Here is an 18,051-nt window from a genome sequence, read left to right as displayed (position 1 = left end):
GAGTCTGTTTTGTCATTTAGTATCAAGTGTGGTCTAACTGCACCCTTAACTCCACATTCATTTCTGTGTCTGGTAGCCTTTTACTCTTTTGCTTATGAAGAATCGGTCTGGAATACCGATTGTCTCTGCTTCCACTGTTCTTTGATAAAGGAAGTTTCCAAACAAAAACTTAACAATTGAAAGGGGGGGGGGGAATCTGCCTTGTCTCAATCTTAAGTGGGACAACCCTTATTTTTGAACAATGGCCTTATAATTCTGGGCTCTCCCACATGAAATACCCTCTCCACATTCAGCTGTCAATTTCCCTTTGAATCTTCTATCATTTAATCAATTCATTTTTGACTCCAGTGAATATAAGACTAGCCAGCTCAGACTTCCCTTTTAAGGAAATCTGCCATTTCAGGTATTAATCTAGTAAACCATCTTTGACCTACTTCCTACCTGAAATGGCAGGTAGTCTGCCTTAAACAGCAAGCAAGGACTGCCTTTTCATAGCTCCCGCGACCTAGGTTCAATACTGACCTCTGGTGTGGAGTTTTCACTTTCTCTCTGTGGCTGCATAAGGGTCCTCTGAGTGATCTAGTTTCCTCCTACGTACATCCCAGAAATGTGCAGATTAGTGGGTCCATTAGGCAATACTGTGTGGCTGCGTAATGGAACCTGGGGTGGAGATGCTAATTGGAAGGTGGGGAAAGTGGGATTAGTGTAAAACTGGGTGTTTGATGGTCAAAGTGGACAGAAGGGCTTGGTGCGGTGCTGTGTTGCTCTGTCACTCTTTGACTTTGAAAGGGGAAAGCAGTACCAGACATACTGCTTGAAATGTCATTTCACCAAAGTCTCACGTGCACTAAAAAATGCAGAGTGACATTCTGTTACTTTTCTAATTACTTGCTGAACCTGCAATGAATTATAGTTTTTATAAAGCATGCAGTGGATAACCAGATCCTCTGTGTATCAGAGCTCCGCAACTTTCACCATTCGGATAAATTATCCATTACTAAATTAAAAATGAACATTCTCATTTTCTCTCATAGTGTATTCGCCTGATCTTTTCCCCCCTTTCTTATCTACTATATATCACTTTTGTGGCTGGTATATGTGATTGCAGTCAATTCTTTCATTACTCTTTCAAACATACAGATACAAAATCTTGATTTATAATTTTCCTTTCTCTACATTTTATGATTTTTATCCTGTTATGCTCTGTTTACTCGAACCTTTTAGCCCCTAATTGCTATCTAATTTTAAGTGCATTCATTATAAAGTTCAAAGTAAATTTATTATCAAAGTACATATATGAGATTATATCTACAAAATGAGATTTACTTTTTGTGGGCATACTCAATAAATCCATATTAGAATAATAACCATAATAGGATCAATTAAATACTGCACCAACTTGGGTGTTCAACCAGTGTGCAAAAGACAAACTGCAAATACAAAAGAAATAATAATAAAAATTAAATAAGCAATAAGTATCGAGAACATGAGAAGAAGAGTCCTTGAATGAGATTCAAGGGAACATTTTAATGATGGGGCAAATGAAGCTCTTTGGTTCAAGAGCCTGATGGTTGGGGGATAATAACTGTCCCTAAGCCTGATGGTGTGAGTCCCGAGGCTCCTGTACCTTCTTCCTAATGGCAGCAGCGAAAAGAGACCATGTCCTGGGTGGTGGGGGTTCCTGATGATGGATGCTGCTTTCCAGCGTCACTGTTTCATGTCAATGTGCTCGGTGGTGGGGAGGGCTTTACCTGGGATGGACTGGGCCATGTCCATTACTTTTTGTAGGATTTTCCATTCAAGAACTTTGGTGTTTCCATACTAGGCTGGGATGCAGCCAATCAATATACTCTCTACTACATATCTTTAAGAAGTATTTCAAAGTTTTAGATGCCATGCCGATTACCTTAAATTAAGTTAGATTAAATTGAGCAAAACATGACATTTGTGCCCAACTGGAAGTCTTTCTGTATCACAGTTTGAAATATATTGTGTTCGAGTAACTAAAAACACATCTATTGCTTATTCTGGTTTTGTTTCATTTCTGTTAACATAAATCCTAAAAGTTACATCTGTGGTAAATTCTGTACATAGTGTAATTTATGTTTTCATAATATTCTCTTCAGGTAAAGAGTTTGCTTTGAATGCTGTTAATCTCAGCCCAGAGTGTGCTGATAGCCACATGTGGTAAGTCTGATTCACTCCATTGTCATTACTGGATGAGAATGATATAAATACCAAAATTAATGTAAAACTCTAAAGTTATGGACAGTTTTTGAGCATGGGAAATTCAAAATTGTGTTATAACACTGTGCGCTTCACACAAGCAAGACACCCTAGTATATAGGTACATGACAATAAACTCATCCGAAACTGATCTGAACTGAAGAAACTACTTGTATCAAATTTTCATTTTAATTCGTACTTTATACTTCTTGCCTCCTTTCTAGCAAGATCAACATTATTGGGAGCATTGCTAGAGAATTCTGTCAGTAATTGTAATACAAATATCAGGTTCTGAAGAAGGTTCTCTAAACTGAAATGTTGACTGTTTCTCTCCTCATGTTTGTGGCCTGACCTGTTGAATATTTCAAGCACTTATCATATAAATGTTTTTACTTTAAATTGAAAACTCAAGAGAATGCTTTTAAGACTTTGGAATAAGCTTATCTAAGGAACTGAAATAGGAGCATTGGAGCGCTGCTGCATTCTAGTACATTGAACAGCCATTTATATGGATGGGAGTGCCACAATGTTGAGTTATATACTGTAATGAATATACATTTCAGCAGATATTAACAGAGAGAAAGGAGTAACAGATGGAAATTTTAGAACGAGTTGAACTAAGGGTTTTTGATGCTTGTGGAGCATGAATACCAGACTAAGAGCTCTGAGGTTCCGTAGACATTTCTACTCATCAATGATAGTGAATCTTTGAAAATCATTGCCCTTAAGTTTGGAATTCACTGTCCTTAAGGTGGTGGAGGACAGATCACTGGATGGATAAATATTTTGAAGACTGAGAAATTAAAGGCACAAAAACAGAGCCAAGGCCATTATCACGTTGAATGGTGGGGTAAACTTAAGGGGCTCATGGCATATGTCTGCACCTATTTTCTTGCATCTTGTGAATGAGGAGTTTCTGTCCCGTAACTGTTATGTAATTTCCTAAAACTCATTTTAAAACCTATATTTTCTAATTTTTAATTTAATTAAAACTGAATTTCATTTTAATTAAATATTTGGTGGTTAACATATTTGCTTACTTAGATTTAGGGAGATCTTTGGTTCCTTTAAGCAAAGATACTAGTATTTTAATAATAATACTCATAGAATTTAAAATGTTCATTAGGTATTAATCCTGGTTACTTTCATTAACCAGGTTTATTTTATATTAGTGTGTACTCCTAAACACTTTTGAACACTTAATTATTGCTGAAACATATATTAGCAGGAGTATTTTCAAAATATTGCATTTTAGTTTTTCATGTTAGCATGTGTATTTATGCTGTAGAATCCCAAATAATTCATTAATTAATGGAATTTGGAACACTAAAACAAATGAATGACATGTGGGTCTGTCCATCTCATTATCATACTCTGCAGGTGAATTTTATCACTACACCACCAGAACTCCAAATACTAATATAATCATGTACCCGTAATGAATATCTGTAATAATATGCTTCAGAAAGAGTCAGACACAGACATCATACAAATAATCCCTTCACACTCTCTCCCATGTCAATGTTGCCATTATATCTATTTACACTGATCCCATTTACAGGCTTTGTGCAAATTAGTGTCATTTAGATATCAACGTTGCTTTGAAAATCATGCTGAAAATGTAATTCTAAATTCCTTTATGCACTTTGACTAATTTCTTTGTAAAAACAAAGTTGCAATGATTTCAGATATTATATCTGCACATAATATTAAATTCTATAATTTCAGATGCTTCACTTTGTCTGTGTGCATCAGAAATGACCATTTCTACTCTAGGTCATGATCTACGATGTTGGCTGCATTATTCTGTCCCCATTAGCACAGCTTGACCTGCTAGTTAGAGCTCTGCAATTTGCAAATTTTACACTTTGTATTCTTGCACTTTAATTGCTGATTATTGGTATGACATAAGATCTAAAATGACGTAAATAAGTCAGAAAAGGTTGCAGAGGATAGGGCTGTCTTCTTTAAGAACAAGTCTGAGGATTATCCTGATATTGATCTTTAAAATAGTGAATATTTTTTGCATGAGATTTGAAGAAGCACTTCCACATGAGAACTTCTGAAACTAGTGGAAGTTGAGAGTTCAGAAGAAACTCTTTATACAAACAGTTGTAAGAACATATAATTTTCCAGTTATCTTTCAGGATGTGGTGTCACTTCCAAGGTCAACATTTATTTCTTATCCCAAATTGTTCAAAGCTGCCATTTGAACTAGTGCAGTCATTCTGGGGAAAGTACTTGCACACTGATGCTGGGAAGAGAGTTCTAGGATTTTCAGCTAGCAAAGATGAAGGAACCGTAATATAATTCCAACTCAGGATTGGGTGCAACCTGAAGGGAAACTTTGGTCGAAATCACGGGTTTTCAAGGAGGCAAATAGAATAATGAGCTCTGCAGAGGCTAAGTTATCAAATGAGGGAAGACTGAATAGAAAGCTATGGTTCAGAATCAGGTTTATTATCACCCGCATCTGACATGAAATTTATTAACTTAGCGGCGGCAGATCAATGCAATACATAATATGCATTGATAATGCATATTGATCAATGCAATACATAATATGGTAAGTGCGCATGCGCTGGTCGTGCATGCAACCTATTACAGTCGCTCCGTCTAGTTTTCTTACTTTTCTTACTTTTTAAACTTTTTAACTTACGTTATTTGTTGTATTTTTTTTCTCACGGTAACACGTTGAAGCTGCACCCTCTCTAACATGCTGGTGGAGAGAGTTTTATTTGGGTTTTTAGCGCTGGAAATAGTTACATTTGGACACGTCTCATTAGCGTGGCAGCAGGATGGTTGCATTGTTTATTCCAGGGACCAGCCGATTGCGCTTATGCCAGCCGGTTTAGCGAACAGAACGGCAGACACCCCGGCTGAAATCTGGAGGAAAACACACAGAGGATGCAGAGGGGGATCAAAAAGGCGAGGGAAGAGGACCAGGTTGAGACAACAGAGGCTTATGGAGAAGAGAAGTTATAAGCCGTGTCTCCCCTCTCTCATTATGGGCAATGTGAGATCGCTGGGTAATAAAATGGATGAACTGACGGCACTTGTCAGGAGTCAGAGAATATTTCGGGAGAGCTGTGTCGTATGTTTTACTGAAACGTGGCTGCACGAGGACATACCCGATCAAAACGTTTCCATAGGGAGCTTCCAGGCCATTCGGGCTGACCGGAATTGCACTGAGAGCGATAAACGTAAAGGAGAGGGGTTTGCTGTTCTGGTAAACAACAGATGGTGCAATCTTGGTCATATTACGATCAAGGAACGTGTTTGTAGCCCGGATATTGAACTTTTGCTGTTGGACTCCGGCCATATTATTTGCCAAGGGAAATCTCACATGCAATTGTGGTTGTTGTGTACATCCCTCCCTCTGCCAACCTGATGTCGGCGTGTAACAGCATTTACTCCATCATAGCCAGATTACAAACGCAGCACCCGAGTGCCCTCATTACCATCTCGGGTGACTTCAACCGCGTTACCATGGCTAGAACATTGCCCAACTTCACGCAGTATGTGAGCTGTACAACCAGAGGGGAGAGGACTCTGGATTTGATGTATGCTAACGTTAAGGATGCATACAGCTCCTCTCCCCTCCCCCCACTGGGAAGGTCAGATCACAACCTGGTGCATCTAAAACCCTGCTACGTAAACCTGTAACCTCAAGGACAGTGAGGAAATGGTCGAAGGAGGCTTATGAGGCGCTCCAGGGTTGTTTTGAGGTGACAGACTGGCAGGCACTCTGTGAGCCACATGGAGGGGATATCGATGGGCTCACAGAATGCATTACTGATTACATCAACATCTGTGTGGACTGCAATGTTACGACAAGAACTGTCCTTTGTTATTCAAATAACAAGCCATGGGTAACAAAGGACGTTAAGGACATCCTGAACGCTAAAAAGAGGGCATTTAGAGATGGAAATAGGGAGGAGCTGAGGGCAATACAGAGGGACCTGAAAGCCAGGATCAGGGAGGCTAAAGACAGGTATAGGAGGAAGCTTGAGTGGAAACTCCAGCAGAACAACATGAGAGAGGTCTGGAGTGGGATGAGGACCATCACTGGGTTCCGGCAAACTAGCAACAGAGGAGCTGAAGGTAGTGTGGACAGGGCCAATGAACTTAACCTGTTCTTTAACAGATTTGACATTGTGGCCCCTGCCCATCCCCCACAAGTCATCTGTTGTTGGCCCCCAACCAACACATATTCCACTCTCCCCTCCTACCCCTCTTCACAGTCCCCCACCCTGCTCTCATGACTATACCCCTCCCCCACACGAAACCACCACGGTGGGCTTCACAGCTGAACAGGTGAGAAGACAGCTGAAACATCTCAACCCAAGCAAAGCTGCAGGCCCGGATAGTGTCAGCACCAGGGTGCTCAAAGCCTGTGCCCCTCAGCTATGTGGAGTACTTCGCCATGTCTTCAACCTGAGCCTGAGTCTCCAGAGGGTACCTGTGCTGTGGAAGACGTCCTACCTCGTCCCTGTGCCAAAGACGCCACGCCCCAGCGGCCTCAATGACTACAGACCGGTGGCATTGACCTCCCACATCATGAAGACCTGGAGAGACTTGTTCTGGAGCTGCTCCGGCCTATGGTTAGGCCACACTTAGATCCCCTCCAGTTCGCCTGCCAGCCCCGACTAGGAGTTGAGGATGCCATCGTCTACCTGCTGAACTGTGTCTACGCCCACCTGGACAAGCCAGCGAGCACTGTGAGGGTCATGTTTTTTGACTTCTCCAGTGCGTTCAACACCATCCGCCCTGCTCTGCTGGGGGAGAAGCTGACAGTGATGCAGGTGGATGCTTCCCTGGTATCATGGATTCTTGATTACCTGACTGGCAGACCACTGTACGTGGGCTTGCAACACTGCGTGTCCAACAGAGTGATCAGCAGCACTGGGGCTCCACAGGGGACTGTCTTGTCTCCCTTTCTCTTCACCATTTACACCTCGGACTTCAACTACTGCACAGGTCTTGTCATCTTCAAAGTTTTCTGATGACTCTGCCATAGTTGGATGCATCAGCAAGGGGGATGAGGCTGAGTACAGGGTTACAGTAGGAAACTTTGTCACATGGTGTGAGCAGAATTATCTGCAGCTTAATGTGAAAAAGACTAAGGAGCTGGTGGTAGATCTGAGGAGGGCTAAGGCACCGGTGACCCCTGTTTCCATCCTGGGAGTCAGTGTGGACATGGTGGAAGATTACAAATACCTGGGGATATGAATTGACAATAAACTGGACTGGTCAAAGAACACTGAGGCTGTCTACAAGAAGGGTCAGAGCCGTCTCTATTTCCTGAGGAGACCGAGGTCCTTTATCATCTGTCGGAATATGCTGAGGATGTTCTACGAGTCTGTGGTGCCCAGTGCGATCATGTTTGCTGTTGTGTGCTGGGGCAGCAGGCTGAGGGTGGCAGACACCAAAAGAATCAACAAACTCATTCGTAAGGCCAGTGATGTTGTGGGGATGGAACTGGACTCTCTGACAGTGGTGTCTGAAAAGAGGATGCTGTCCAAGTTGCATGCCATCTTGGACAATATCTTCCATCCACTACATAATGGACTGGTTGGGCACAGGAGTACATTCAGCCAGAGACTCATTCCACCGAGATGCAACACAGAGCGCCATAGGAAGTCATTCCTGCCTGTGGCCATCAAACTTTACAACTCCTCCCTTGGAGGGTCAGACACCCTGGGCCAATAGGCTGGTCCTGGACTTATTTCCTGGCATAATTTACATATTACTATTTAATTATTTATGGTTTTATTACTATTTAATTATTGATAGTGCAACTGTAACGAAAACCAATTTCCCTCAGGATCAATAAAGTATGACTAAACTAAACTGACTAAACTAAGTATAGAAGAGAAAAAAAATAATAATTAAACAGGTAAATCAATTACTTATATTGAATAGATTTTTTAAAAGTGCAAAAACAGAAATACTGTATATTTTTGTAAAAAAGTGAGATAGTGAGGTTATGGTTACAGTGTTGGAATTGCAACCCTTTAGAGGATCTAAACAACACTGACCTCTGCTGAATTAGTTGAAAAATGGCAGTGCATGAAGGCCAAAGGGAAGAGCTCCCCACACCATTGCTGGAGACTTTGGTATTTCCATGAAGGAAATCCACAAAAGGAGAGTGCCTTTATGTAGGTATCCTGTAGCATGGAACAGTGCCTTATCGTGATCCCTCCAGACTTGCTAAGGTGGGCATTATACACTTTACACATGCTATTTTTATGTCAATGCTGTAATCACTCAGAGGCACCAATTGCCCATGGTTATATTAATGGAGTCTTAGTCATTAAATCTTTAGAAGCAAGTTGAAGTAAAGCTTGAAAATGTATCACACAGCTCATTTGCAGAGCCCCCTTGCATTGTACATGATGTTTTACTGACATTACATCCGTGAATCATCCATCACATAGGTTTCACTCCCAAAGATATATCCTTGAAATCTTCTTAGAAAATGTTTAGACATTTAAATGTGCCTCCACGTAAAAGTATGTAATAATAGAGCACCTTTTAAATACCATGGTTACTAGGTTCTGCTTTCATTTTCTTTGATGATTTGTAGAATGATTCTTCTGTAATTTTAGCAGGGTGAGTTGGCAGAGGGGAATCTGTATATGTAACATATTTAGACTTGCAAAAGGTATCTGAGAAGATGCCACATAAGAGGATGGTGCATAAATTAAAGACCCAGACTGTTTGAGAAAGTGTGTCAGCACTGATTTAAAACTAGTGTCACAGAAAACAAAGTTGGACTAATGTGATTTTTCAGGCTGGAAGGATGAAACTTGCAGAGTACGCCAGGGATTGCCTCAAGAGGTAACATCTATCATCAATATCATCCTTTCATAGCTACCATCAGGTAGGAGGTACAGAAGCCTGAGGTTCAGGTTCAAGGACATCACCACATCATCAGGCTCAAGAATGGCTTCTTCTCTTAAACCATTCATTGCACTTGTCCATGTGACAATAAACAGGACTTTGACTTTTCGACGTTGAAGGAATGGACAGTATGCAAGGTTTGCAAATTTGCTGACGATATGAAAATAAACGTGCTGTGATGAGGGCATGGCGTTTCAGCAACAGGATAGAGTGACTGGGCAAAAGGTGCTTAAATGTGGTTAAGCGCGCAGTCAAACACTTCAATAGGAGGAATATACAAACTGATTTTTATCTAAATAGAGATAGATTACAAATGAGTGCAGTTCAGAGGGATCCAGATGTTCCAGTTTATGAATCACAAAATATTAGTTTGTTAAGAAGGCAATTAGCATGTTGCCTTTTATTGCGGAGAGTTTGGAGTTAAGAATGAGAAGTTTTGTTACAGTTGTACAGGGTATTGGTAAGGTCATATCTGGAATATGTGCGAAGTTTTGGGTTGCTTGCCCATAAAAGGACACAGCAGTATTGGAGCCAGTCCAAAGAAAATTCACCAGGCTATTTCCTATGATGAGAGAATGGTCCTGTCAAGAGAGATTAGACAGTATGAGCCTCTGTTCCTTGGAGTTTAGAAGAAAGAGGAGTGATCTTATTAAAACATAAGGATCCTAAGAGGATGTGGCAAGATAGATGTTGAGGTAGTTCAACCAGAGGGAGAACCATAAACAAGGGGAAATGGCTATGAAATAAAAGCCAGCATTTAACACTAAGGTGCATAAAAATATCTTTTCTCAGAAGACAAGTGAATCTCTGGAATTCTCTGCCCCCGGGTGTGCTGGAGATCAGATCTTTAGATAGATTTAAGGTGGAAGTAGATAAATATTTAAAAGATCGAGGAATTTAGGGTAATAGGACCGGTAGAGAAGAGACCAGAATAGATCAGCCATCATTATAATGAATGGCAGGCAAGGTTGAAAGATCTGGTAGCCTATTATTGCTTCTTGTGATTGTGATATATTTCCAAGTCAGAATGGTGTGAGAGTTGGAGGGAAGCCTTTCAGGGTCTGTTCCCATTTATCTACCGCCCTTTTCCATCTCAGTGTTGCAGTTCAGGGGTTTCAAAGGTGCTACTGGAGTAACCTGGATGTGTAACCGCAGTGCACCTTGTAGATGGTGCATGCTACACCCACTGTGTTTTGAGTTGGCGGGAATGTTTAGGATGAAAATCAAAAAAAAATTGGCGTGATTCATTAGGAGCCAATCAAGTAATCTGATTTGCCCTGTTTGGTGTTGATCTTCTTGAGGATTGCTGGCACTGTACTCATCCATACATGTAAAGAGTCTTCCATCGGGCTGTTTTAGATGCGGAAGGCCTCGGGGGGTGGTCTCAGGAAATGAACAATTTGTGGCAGGATACCCAGCCCCCGACCTGCTTCTGTAGCCATAATATTTACGTGACTAATCCAGCTGCTTCTTTGGACTGGGATGTTACAACCGAGATATGTGGAGAGTTTAGAGGATAGTTTAGAATATTGAGAGCTGACCTCATTGGGACATACAGAATAGGTTTTGACAGCAAGGATATTTCCCTTAATTTTGAAGAGTCTAAGGGATGTAGTCAAGAAAAGAGGTCAGGCATTTAGGAGTAAAATGAGGAAAATTTTGTCACTTGGAGGGTGATGAACCTTTAGAATTCTCTACTCGAAAGCTATGGAATCTCAGACACGCACTAATTGCTGGAGGAACTCAGCAAGTCAGGCAGCATCTATGGAGGGGAGTAAACAGTTGACGTTTCAGGTTGAGACCTTTGACTGGGACTGGAAAGTAAGTGGGCACAAGCCAGAATAAGAAGATGGGGTGAGAGGGAGGAGCCCAAGCTGACAGATGATTGGAGAGACCAGGTGAGGGGTAAGGTGGTTGGGTGGCAGAGAGCTTTCGCTCTGCCACAAAAAGCAGGATCTCCTGGTAGCCATCCATTTCATTTAGACTTACCATTTCCATACCATCAGGTCTGTCCATGACCTCGTCTGCTTTCACGAGCCACATTCAGGTTGGAAAAGCAGCACCTCATACTCTGTCTAGGTAGTCCCCATCCTGTTGTTAAGGACATCGATTTCTTTAACTACCGGTAATTATATCTCCCCTCCCTCCCAGCCTTCTCTCTTTTTCTACTGCCCATTCTAGTTACCCTCTCACCCCTTCTGTTCCCTTATCGCCTCCATCTGGTTCCCCTCCTCCTTCCCTTTATTCCATGGTCCACTGTCCTCTCCTATTAGATTCCAACTCAGTCCGTTATCTCTTCCACCTATCACCTCCCAGCTTTTTGCGTCATCACCCCTTCCCCAGCCACCCACCTTCTCCTTCACCTGATCTCGCCTATCACCTGCCAGTTTGTGCTCCTACCCCTGAAAGCTGGTCTTTAAAGAGGATGGTAATAGTAAAACCTCCCTGTAGTGAGGGTACCTGCAGATACCAGATGAGGCCTTAAAATCTCCTGAGTTAAGGGCTTTGTAGAACATGAACCCAACAGCAGGTGATGGGTGAGACCTCAACAGAAACCTTTGTTGATCATAAATTATAATTTGAGTACCACATGACTTAAATCTGCTAAACTGTTTCATCAGATTTTTCTGCTGTTGGCTTTAGGTACAGCCTTGTCTTGTTCATACATGCAATATGTATTCAAAGTCTACTAAAGTGATGAGTAACTTCCAGAAAAAGTTAAATATATTTAATAATGTTCAGTGCTACAAACTAAATTTATTACTAATGTATTTGTAAGAACATACTGAGCATTAATGGTGGAAATATTTCATTTACGATCCAACTGAAACACTGCACTTTTATGTCTGAGGTTTCTTTGACATTTACTTGGCGGCGTTATAAATATATTGGCCAAGAAATTGAATTTTGCTGCTTCCCCACCTCCCCCAAGAGCCATGCAGCTGAAAATTCATTCTTTCCCACATCTATGTTAAACTGTACCAGTCCAGATAATTAATTGAGAAATTTCAATTGTTACTCATTCCAGTGCAGATGATGTGATTTCCAGTTCATTTGCTGTCAGGTTGATAATCATTGGAATGTTGCCGGGGAAGTTATTACACCATTTCCCAAGAAGTAACCATCATTGGCACGCATGGAACATGTTTCAATAATGGTTCTTCTGAATGGGTTTTTCACTCATGACAGAATTCTTAATATAACACAATATGTAGAAGCAACACACATAAAAGTTGCTGGTGAACGCAGCAGGCCAGGCCAGGTCGACTGCACCTCTTCCTACAGATGCTGCTTGGCCTGCTGCGTTCACCAGCAATTTTTATGTGTGTTGCTTGAATTTCCAGCATCTGCAGCATTCCTGTTGTTTACAATATGTAGAAAATCGGTGAGCATTTTATTTTTTTTTATTAATTTTTTATGAGTTCCTACAATATGTGTGTTCGTCCATCGTCAATATCGATGAGAACCTCGACACCATTATGGTGTCGAGACTAGCGCGTGATTTGGATTTAAGTGAGGGAGAGTTGCGCAGCGTCACCCTCACTCTCTCTTCCCAATTCCCATCTGGATCCAGTGGCAAGACAGAGTCAAGATGGCTGGAGATGGGACTAGGCGCAGTGGATGACCAGGACGTCTTCTGTGTCTTGTCCTGCTCTACACGTTCCACGATGTTTGCAGAGACTGCCTTCTTGACTGTTGCACCTTCCATTGGTCTCATCTGCTCAATCCTCCGGAGTCTGTCTTCATATGCTGGGATAGACAACTCCCTATCTCACCGAGGGTTTGAGACCCGTCGCCTACCCTCACCTGGTTTAGCCGGCTTGTCGAAGCTGTTGCCCGGGGTGTGGCCGCTGTCGCATGCAAACAGCTACGGGGAGCCACAGGTGAGAGCTGAGTGCCAGGTGGGGACCAAAGGTGGACTAACCGCCTTGAAAAGGACGCGACATGTTCGCCCACCAGAGGTACTACCCCTCCCTGACACCCCATATACCCCGCTTACAATACAACAAAAAAAACCACCAGCAAAAAAGAGATCTATACAGTGCAAAACAAACATGTCTAATACACAGTTCATAACAGTAAAGAAAAAGAAGACGATTGAGGTGAAAAACCAGAAATTAAGTAAAACATTGAAGGTCCAAGTATTTTAAAATCTGAAGTTCATAATGCAATAAATAAGATGAAGAAAGGAAAGGCAGCAGGTCCTGATGAATTAGTAATAGAACAAATTATTGCCCTTGAAGATTATGGAATTGAAAAACTAACTGATTTAATCAATGACATTTATGAGACTGGAATAATACCAGAAGAGATGAAAAAATCAGTATTTATCACTCTTCCTAAGAAAGCTGGAGCAATAGAATGTGAATTACATAGAACCACAAGTTTAATGAGTCATATCACCAAGATACTTCTAAGAACTTTAATGACAAGATCTGAAAGTAAGATACAAGCTGAAATAGGCAAAGAACAATGTGGTTTTGTGAAAGACAAAGATACAAGAAACGCAATGTTGATGTTAAGGATACTATTAGAACGAGCTATTCAAGTGCAAAAAGATTTGTTTGTTTTATCGACTACATAAAAGCATTTGATAAAGTGAAACACAATAAGTTATTTGAAATATTACAGAAAACTCTAGATCTAGATTCGGAAGTCCTCCGTCTAATCAGAAATCTGTACTGGGAACAAACTGCCGCTTTAAGAATAGATGGAGAAGTGAGTCAGTTTACGAAAATCAAGAGAGGTGTTAGACAAGGGTGTGTTTTCTCCCCTAATTTATTTAATGTGTACAGTGAAACAATATTACAAAAAATAAGAGACATCATGGGAATCAAAGTTGGCAGTGAAAACATCAGTAATTTCAGATATGCAGATGACACTGTGTTAATTGCAAGTACGGAGGAAGAACTACAAAACTTAATTGATATAATTGTTGAAGAAAGTGCAAAAATGGGTCTATCTATCAATTGCAAAAAGACAGAATGTACGGTGATATCCAAAAAGAAGGAGAATCCTATCTGCAGGCTGAGAATAAATGGGGAAGACATAAAACAAGTACAGAATTTTTGCTACTTAGGAAGCTCGGTGACATCAGATGGCAGGTGCGACTTGGACATCAATAGGGATGGCAAAAGACACTTTTACAAGAATGAAGAGTATACTGACCAATACTAAACTAGGCATGACAACCCGCCCCAGAATACTGAAATGTTACATTTATCCAGTTATGTTATATGGCTCAGAATGTTGGACAATATCAAGTAACATGAGGAAATGAATTGTAGCAGCAGAAATGTGGTTTTTGAGGAGGATGCAAAGAATATCATGGATGAAATGAATATCTAACGAGGATGTCATGAACAGAGCAAACACAAAAAGAGAAATAATGTATGAGATCATGAAAAGGCAACATAACTTCATTGGACATGTGATTAGGAAAGAGGAGTTAGAATGCACGGTAATTATGGGAAAGATTGAAGGGAAGAAAGCAAAAGGAAGACAAAGACAAATGATGACGGAGACAGCAGCCAGAGAATTGGAAATGAATACCAATGAATTGATCCACTTGACCCGAAACAGGAGTGTGTGGGCCATGGCAGTCAAAGCTCAAACTGGGCATGGCACCTGATGATGATGATGATGAAAGAAAAAGCACCCAAAATAAAATTATATATAGTTAGTATCCTCCCCACCCTCCCACTACGCAACTCCAAGCCAACCATTTCCATGTAAAGAAAAGTTAAACAGAGCTTTTGTCACCACAGATCTGTAAATATAAAAAAAGTATATTGCCTACTACCTAAACTGTAATATATTTCACATGAAAAAAACCGTAAAACTTAACCAGAAAAAAACAATTGAAAGCAAGGGAATAAAATACAAAAAAGAAGGATAAACTTTTAATCTAAAGAGGAATTATGAAAATACTCAAGAAAAGGTCTCCACACCTTATGGAAGTTTATGTCCGAATTAAGAAGTGAATAATGAATCTTTTTCAAGGTCTAAGCAGGACATAATGTCTCTAAGCCATTGAGCATGAGTGGGTGGGGCAACATCTCTCCACCTAAGAAGAACTAAACGTCTAGCCAAAAGAGAGGCAAAAGATGATGTTCGACGTTTAGCCGGACTCAAATGCATGTCAACTTCACCCGAGGTGCCAAAAAGAGCAATCAAAGGGTTAGGTTCTAAGTGACAATTAAGAATATGGGGTAAAGTTAAAAAGACTTCTCTCCAAAATTTCTCCAAACTAGGACAAGCCCAGTACATCTGAATAAGAGAAGCCTCACCCCCTTTACACTTGTCACAAAAGGGACTAATATCAGGATAGAACCGCGATAATTTAATTTTAGACATATGAGCCCTATGTACAACCTTGAACTGCAAAAGACAATGGCGAGCACATAAAGAGGTTGAATTAACTGACTTAAGAATTGAATCCCAAACCTCATTGATGAAGGACATTCTAGCTACTGAGGGAGTGCAGCGTAGGTTCAGGAGGCTAATTCCCGGGATGGTGGGACTGTCATATGTTGGAAGATTGGAGCGACTGGGCTTGTGTACACTGGAATTTAGAAGGATGAGAGGGGATCTGATTGAAACATATAAGATTATTAAGGAATTGGACACGCGAGAGGCAGGAAACATGTTCCCGATGTTGGGGGAATCCAGAACCAGAGGCCACAGTTTAAGAATAAGGGATAGACCATTTAGAACAGAGTTGAGGAAAAACTTTTTCACACAGAGGGTTGTGGTTCTGTGGAATGCTCTGCCTCAGAAGGCAGTGGAGGCCAATTCTCTGGATTCTTTCAAGAAAGAGTTAGATAGAGCTCTTAAAGATAGCGGAGTGAAGGGATATGGGGAGAAGGCAGGAAAAGGGTACTGATTGTGAATGATCAGCTATGATCACAGTGAATGGTGGTGCTGGCTTGAAGGGCTGAATGGCCTACTCCTGCACCTATTGTCTATTGTCTGTTATCGCGAATAGTAGATATTAAACCTTTACCCAATGGATTTATACAAAGAAACAAGTCCACAACGTTTTTTTTTCGGCATCTCAGGAAAGTTTGGTATTAAAGGATTAATAAAATGTCTAATTTGAAGATATCTAAAAAAAAATGAGTATTAGGTAGGTTAAACTTTGCAGACAGTTGTTCAAAAATTGTAAAACGATTATCTATGAAAAGATCTTCAAAACGCCTGACCAGACATGAAATGTTAAGTCTTGCATAGAAGGTCAGAAAAGATGGTTATATAAAATAGGACTAGAGAGAGAGAAACCGTGAAGACCAATAATATCTTCTGAACTGAGCCCATATTCTCAAAGTATGTCTAATGAGAGGATTAACAATTAGTTTGGGCAAATGACAAGGAAATGCAGATCCAAGAAGTGCGGAAATGGAGAAATCCTTGTAAGAGTTCAACTCCTTTGCCACCCATTTTGGGCAGTCAGACTGATTGTAAAAGAAAGAGCAAAAAGTAAGACAACGTATATTGGCTGCCCAGTAATATAAGTGAAAATTAGGCAAGGCCATACCACCTTCTCTTTTAGGTTTTTGAAGGTAAGTCTGGAATGTTTGCCCTAAAGGATGAAATAATAGAATCTAACGAATCAAAAAAATCTTTAGAAATAAAAATTAGTAAAGATTGAAATAAGTATAAAAATTTAGGAAGGATATACATTTTAACAACATTAATTCGACCTACCAGAGACATAGACAAAGGTGACCAGTGTGCCAAACTCTGTTTTGTATGATTTAAAAGATTAGTGAAATTTTCTCGAAAAAGGCGCTTGAAGTTCCTTGTTACTGTAATACCGAGGTAAGTAAATTGATTATTTACTACTTTAAAAGGGTGGTTATGAAATTCTAATATTTGTGCTTCTCTGTTAATTGGGAAAAGTTCGCTGTTATGTAAATTAAATTTGTATCCGGAAAGCTGGCTAAATATATTAAGAAGTGAAAACATTGGGGGTAAGGAGGTAGTCGGATTTGATATAAAAAGTAAAAGATCATCAGCATAAAGAGAAACTTTATGCTCAACACCCCGCATCCGAATCCCCGTCTATTCAACACAGCTACAAAACGCAATCGCCAATGGCTGTATGGCCGGATCAAAAAGTAAGGGACTTAAAGGGCACCCTTGCCGGGTGCCACGTTTAAGGTTAAAGGTTGGGATTGCTGATTTGGTCAAAACAGAAGCAATGGGACATGAATATAGCAATTTAATCCATGTAATAAAATTTTGTCCAAAATCAAATTTTTCTAAAACCGTAAAAAGATGATTCCACTCCACACGATCAAACACTTTCTCTGCGTCAAGAGGGATGACACATTCAGATATTTTTTTAAATGTAATAGTGATGGGAGTAGGCTGTTTGCTTAAATGGTTCAGTAGGGTCTAGATGGGCCAAAGGGCCTGCTTCTGTGCTGTTCTTTTCTTTGACTCTGATATTCTAGTTGTATTTTTAAATCAAGCAGGATAAATGTGCTTTAGTATCACAAATTCCTTATTTTATTGTAACTAAATCTTGAAGGCCCCCAGTAAAAAATTTTTAAAACTAATTTGTCATTAAAACAAGCCATGCAAGAGAAACATGATTAGCAAATGAAAACCAAAGATGGATTGAATCACAACAGGAATTGTCTCGTCCGAATTTTTAACAAGAGATTGGCACAGGCATCAGATCAAACTTCTGTTGTCTGAGGGTTCCGTGCAAGATCTGCAAACTCTAGCACAGCTGGGATGCTGTTCTTCATGTAGATAGAACAAGCAAAATATTTAATTTTTCCTCCGTGGCGTGTTTGTGGCTTCCATTGCTGCTGTTGTAGAGACTTGAGATGCTTGTACTTTATGGATGGTCCTTTATTTTGACCAGTCACAAACCAGGATTTCCCATGAATTGGTGAAGATTCTATT

At 40.4% G+C, this 18,051-nt stretch overlaps 1 protein-coding gene across 1 annotated transcript in view; it reads left to right on the top strand.

Annotated features, from left to right (window-relative positions):
- The window catches only part of LOC140190492 (regulator of microtubule dynamics protein 2), a 92,993-nt gene that overhangs the window by 39,224 nt on the left and 35,718 nt on the right, over positions 1 to 18,051 (top strand). The window contains exon 4 of the mRNA XM_072247120.1: positions 2,127 to 2,187. Within this exon, the coding sequence (XP_072103221.1) occupies positions 2,127 to 2,187 (61 nt within the window). The remainder of the gene's footprint in view (positions 1 to 2,126; positions 2,188 to 18,051) is intronic.

Source organism: Mobula birostris, chromosome 2 (assembly GCF_030028105.1).
Source record: "Mobula birostris isolate sMobBir1 chromosome 2, sMobBir1.hap1, whole genome shotgun sequence".
NCBI lineage: Eukaryota > Metazoa > Chordata > Chondrichthyes > Myliobatiformes > Myliobatidae > Mobula > Mobula birostris.
The sequence above is the reverse complement of the archived record's forward strand: the minus strand, read 5'-3'. Positions and strand labels throughout refer to the sequence as shown.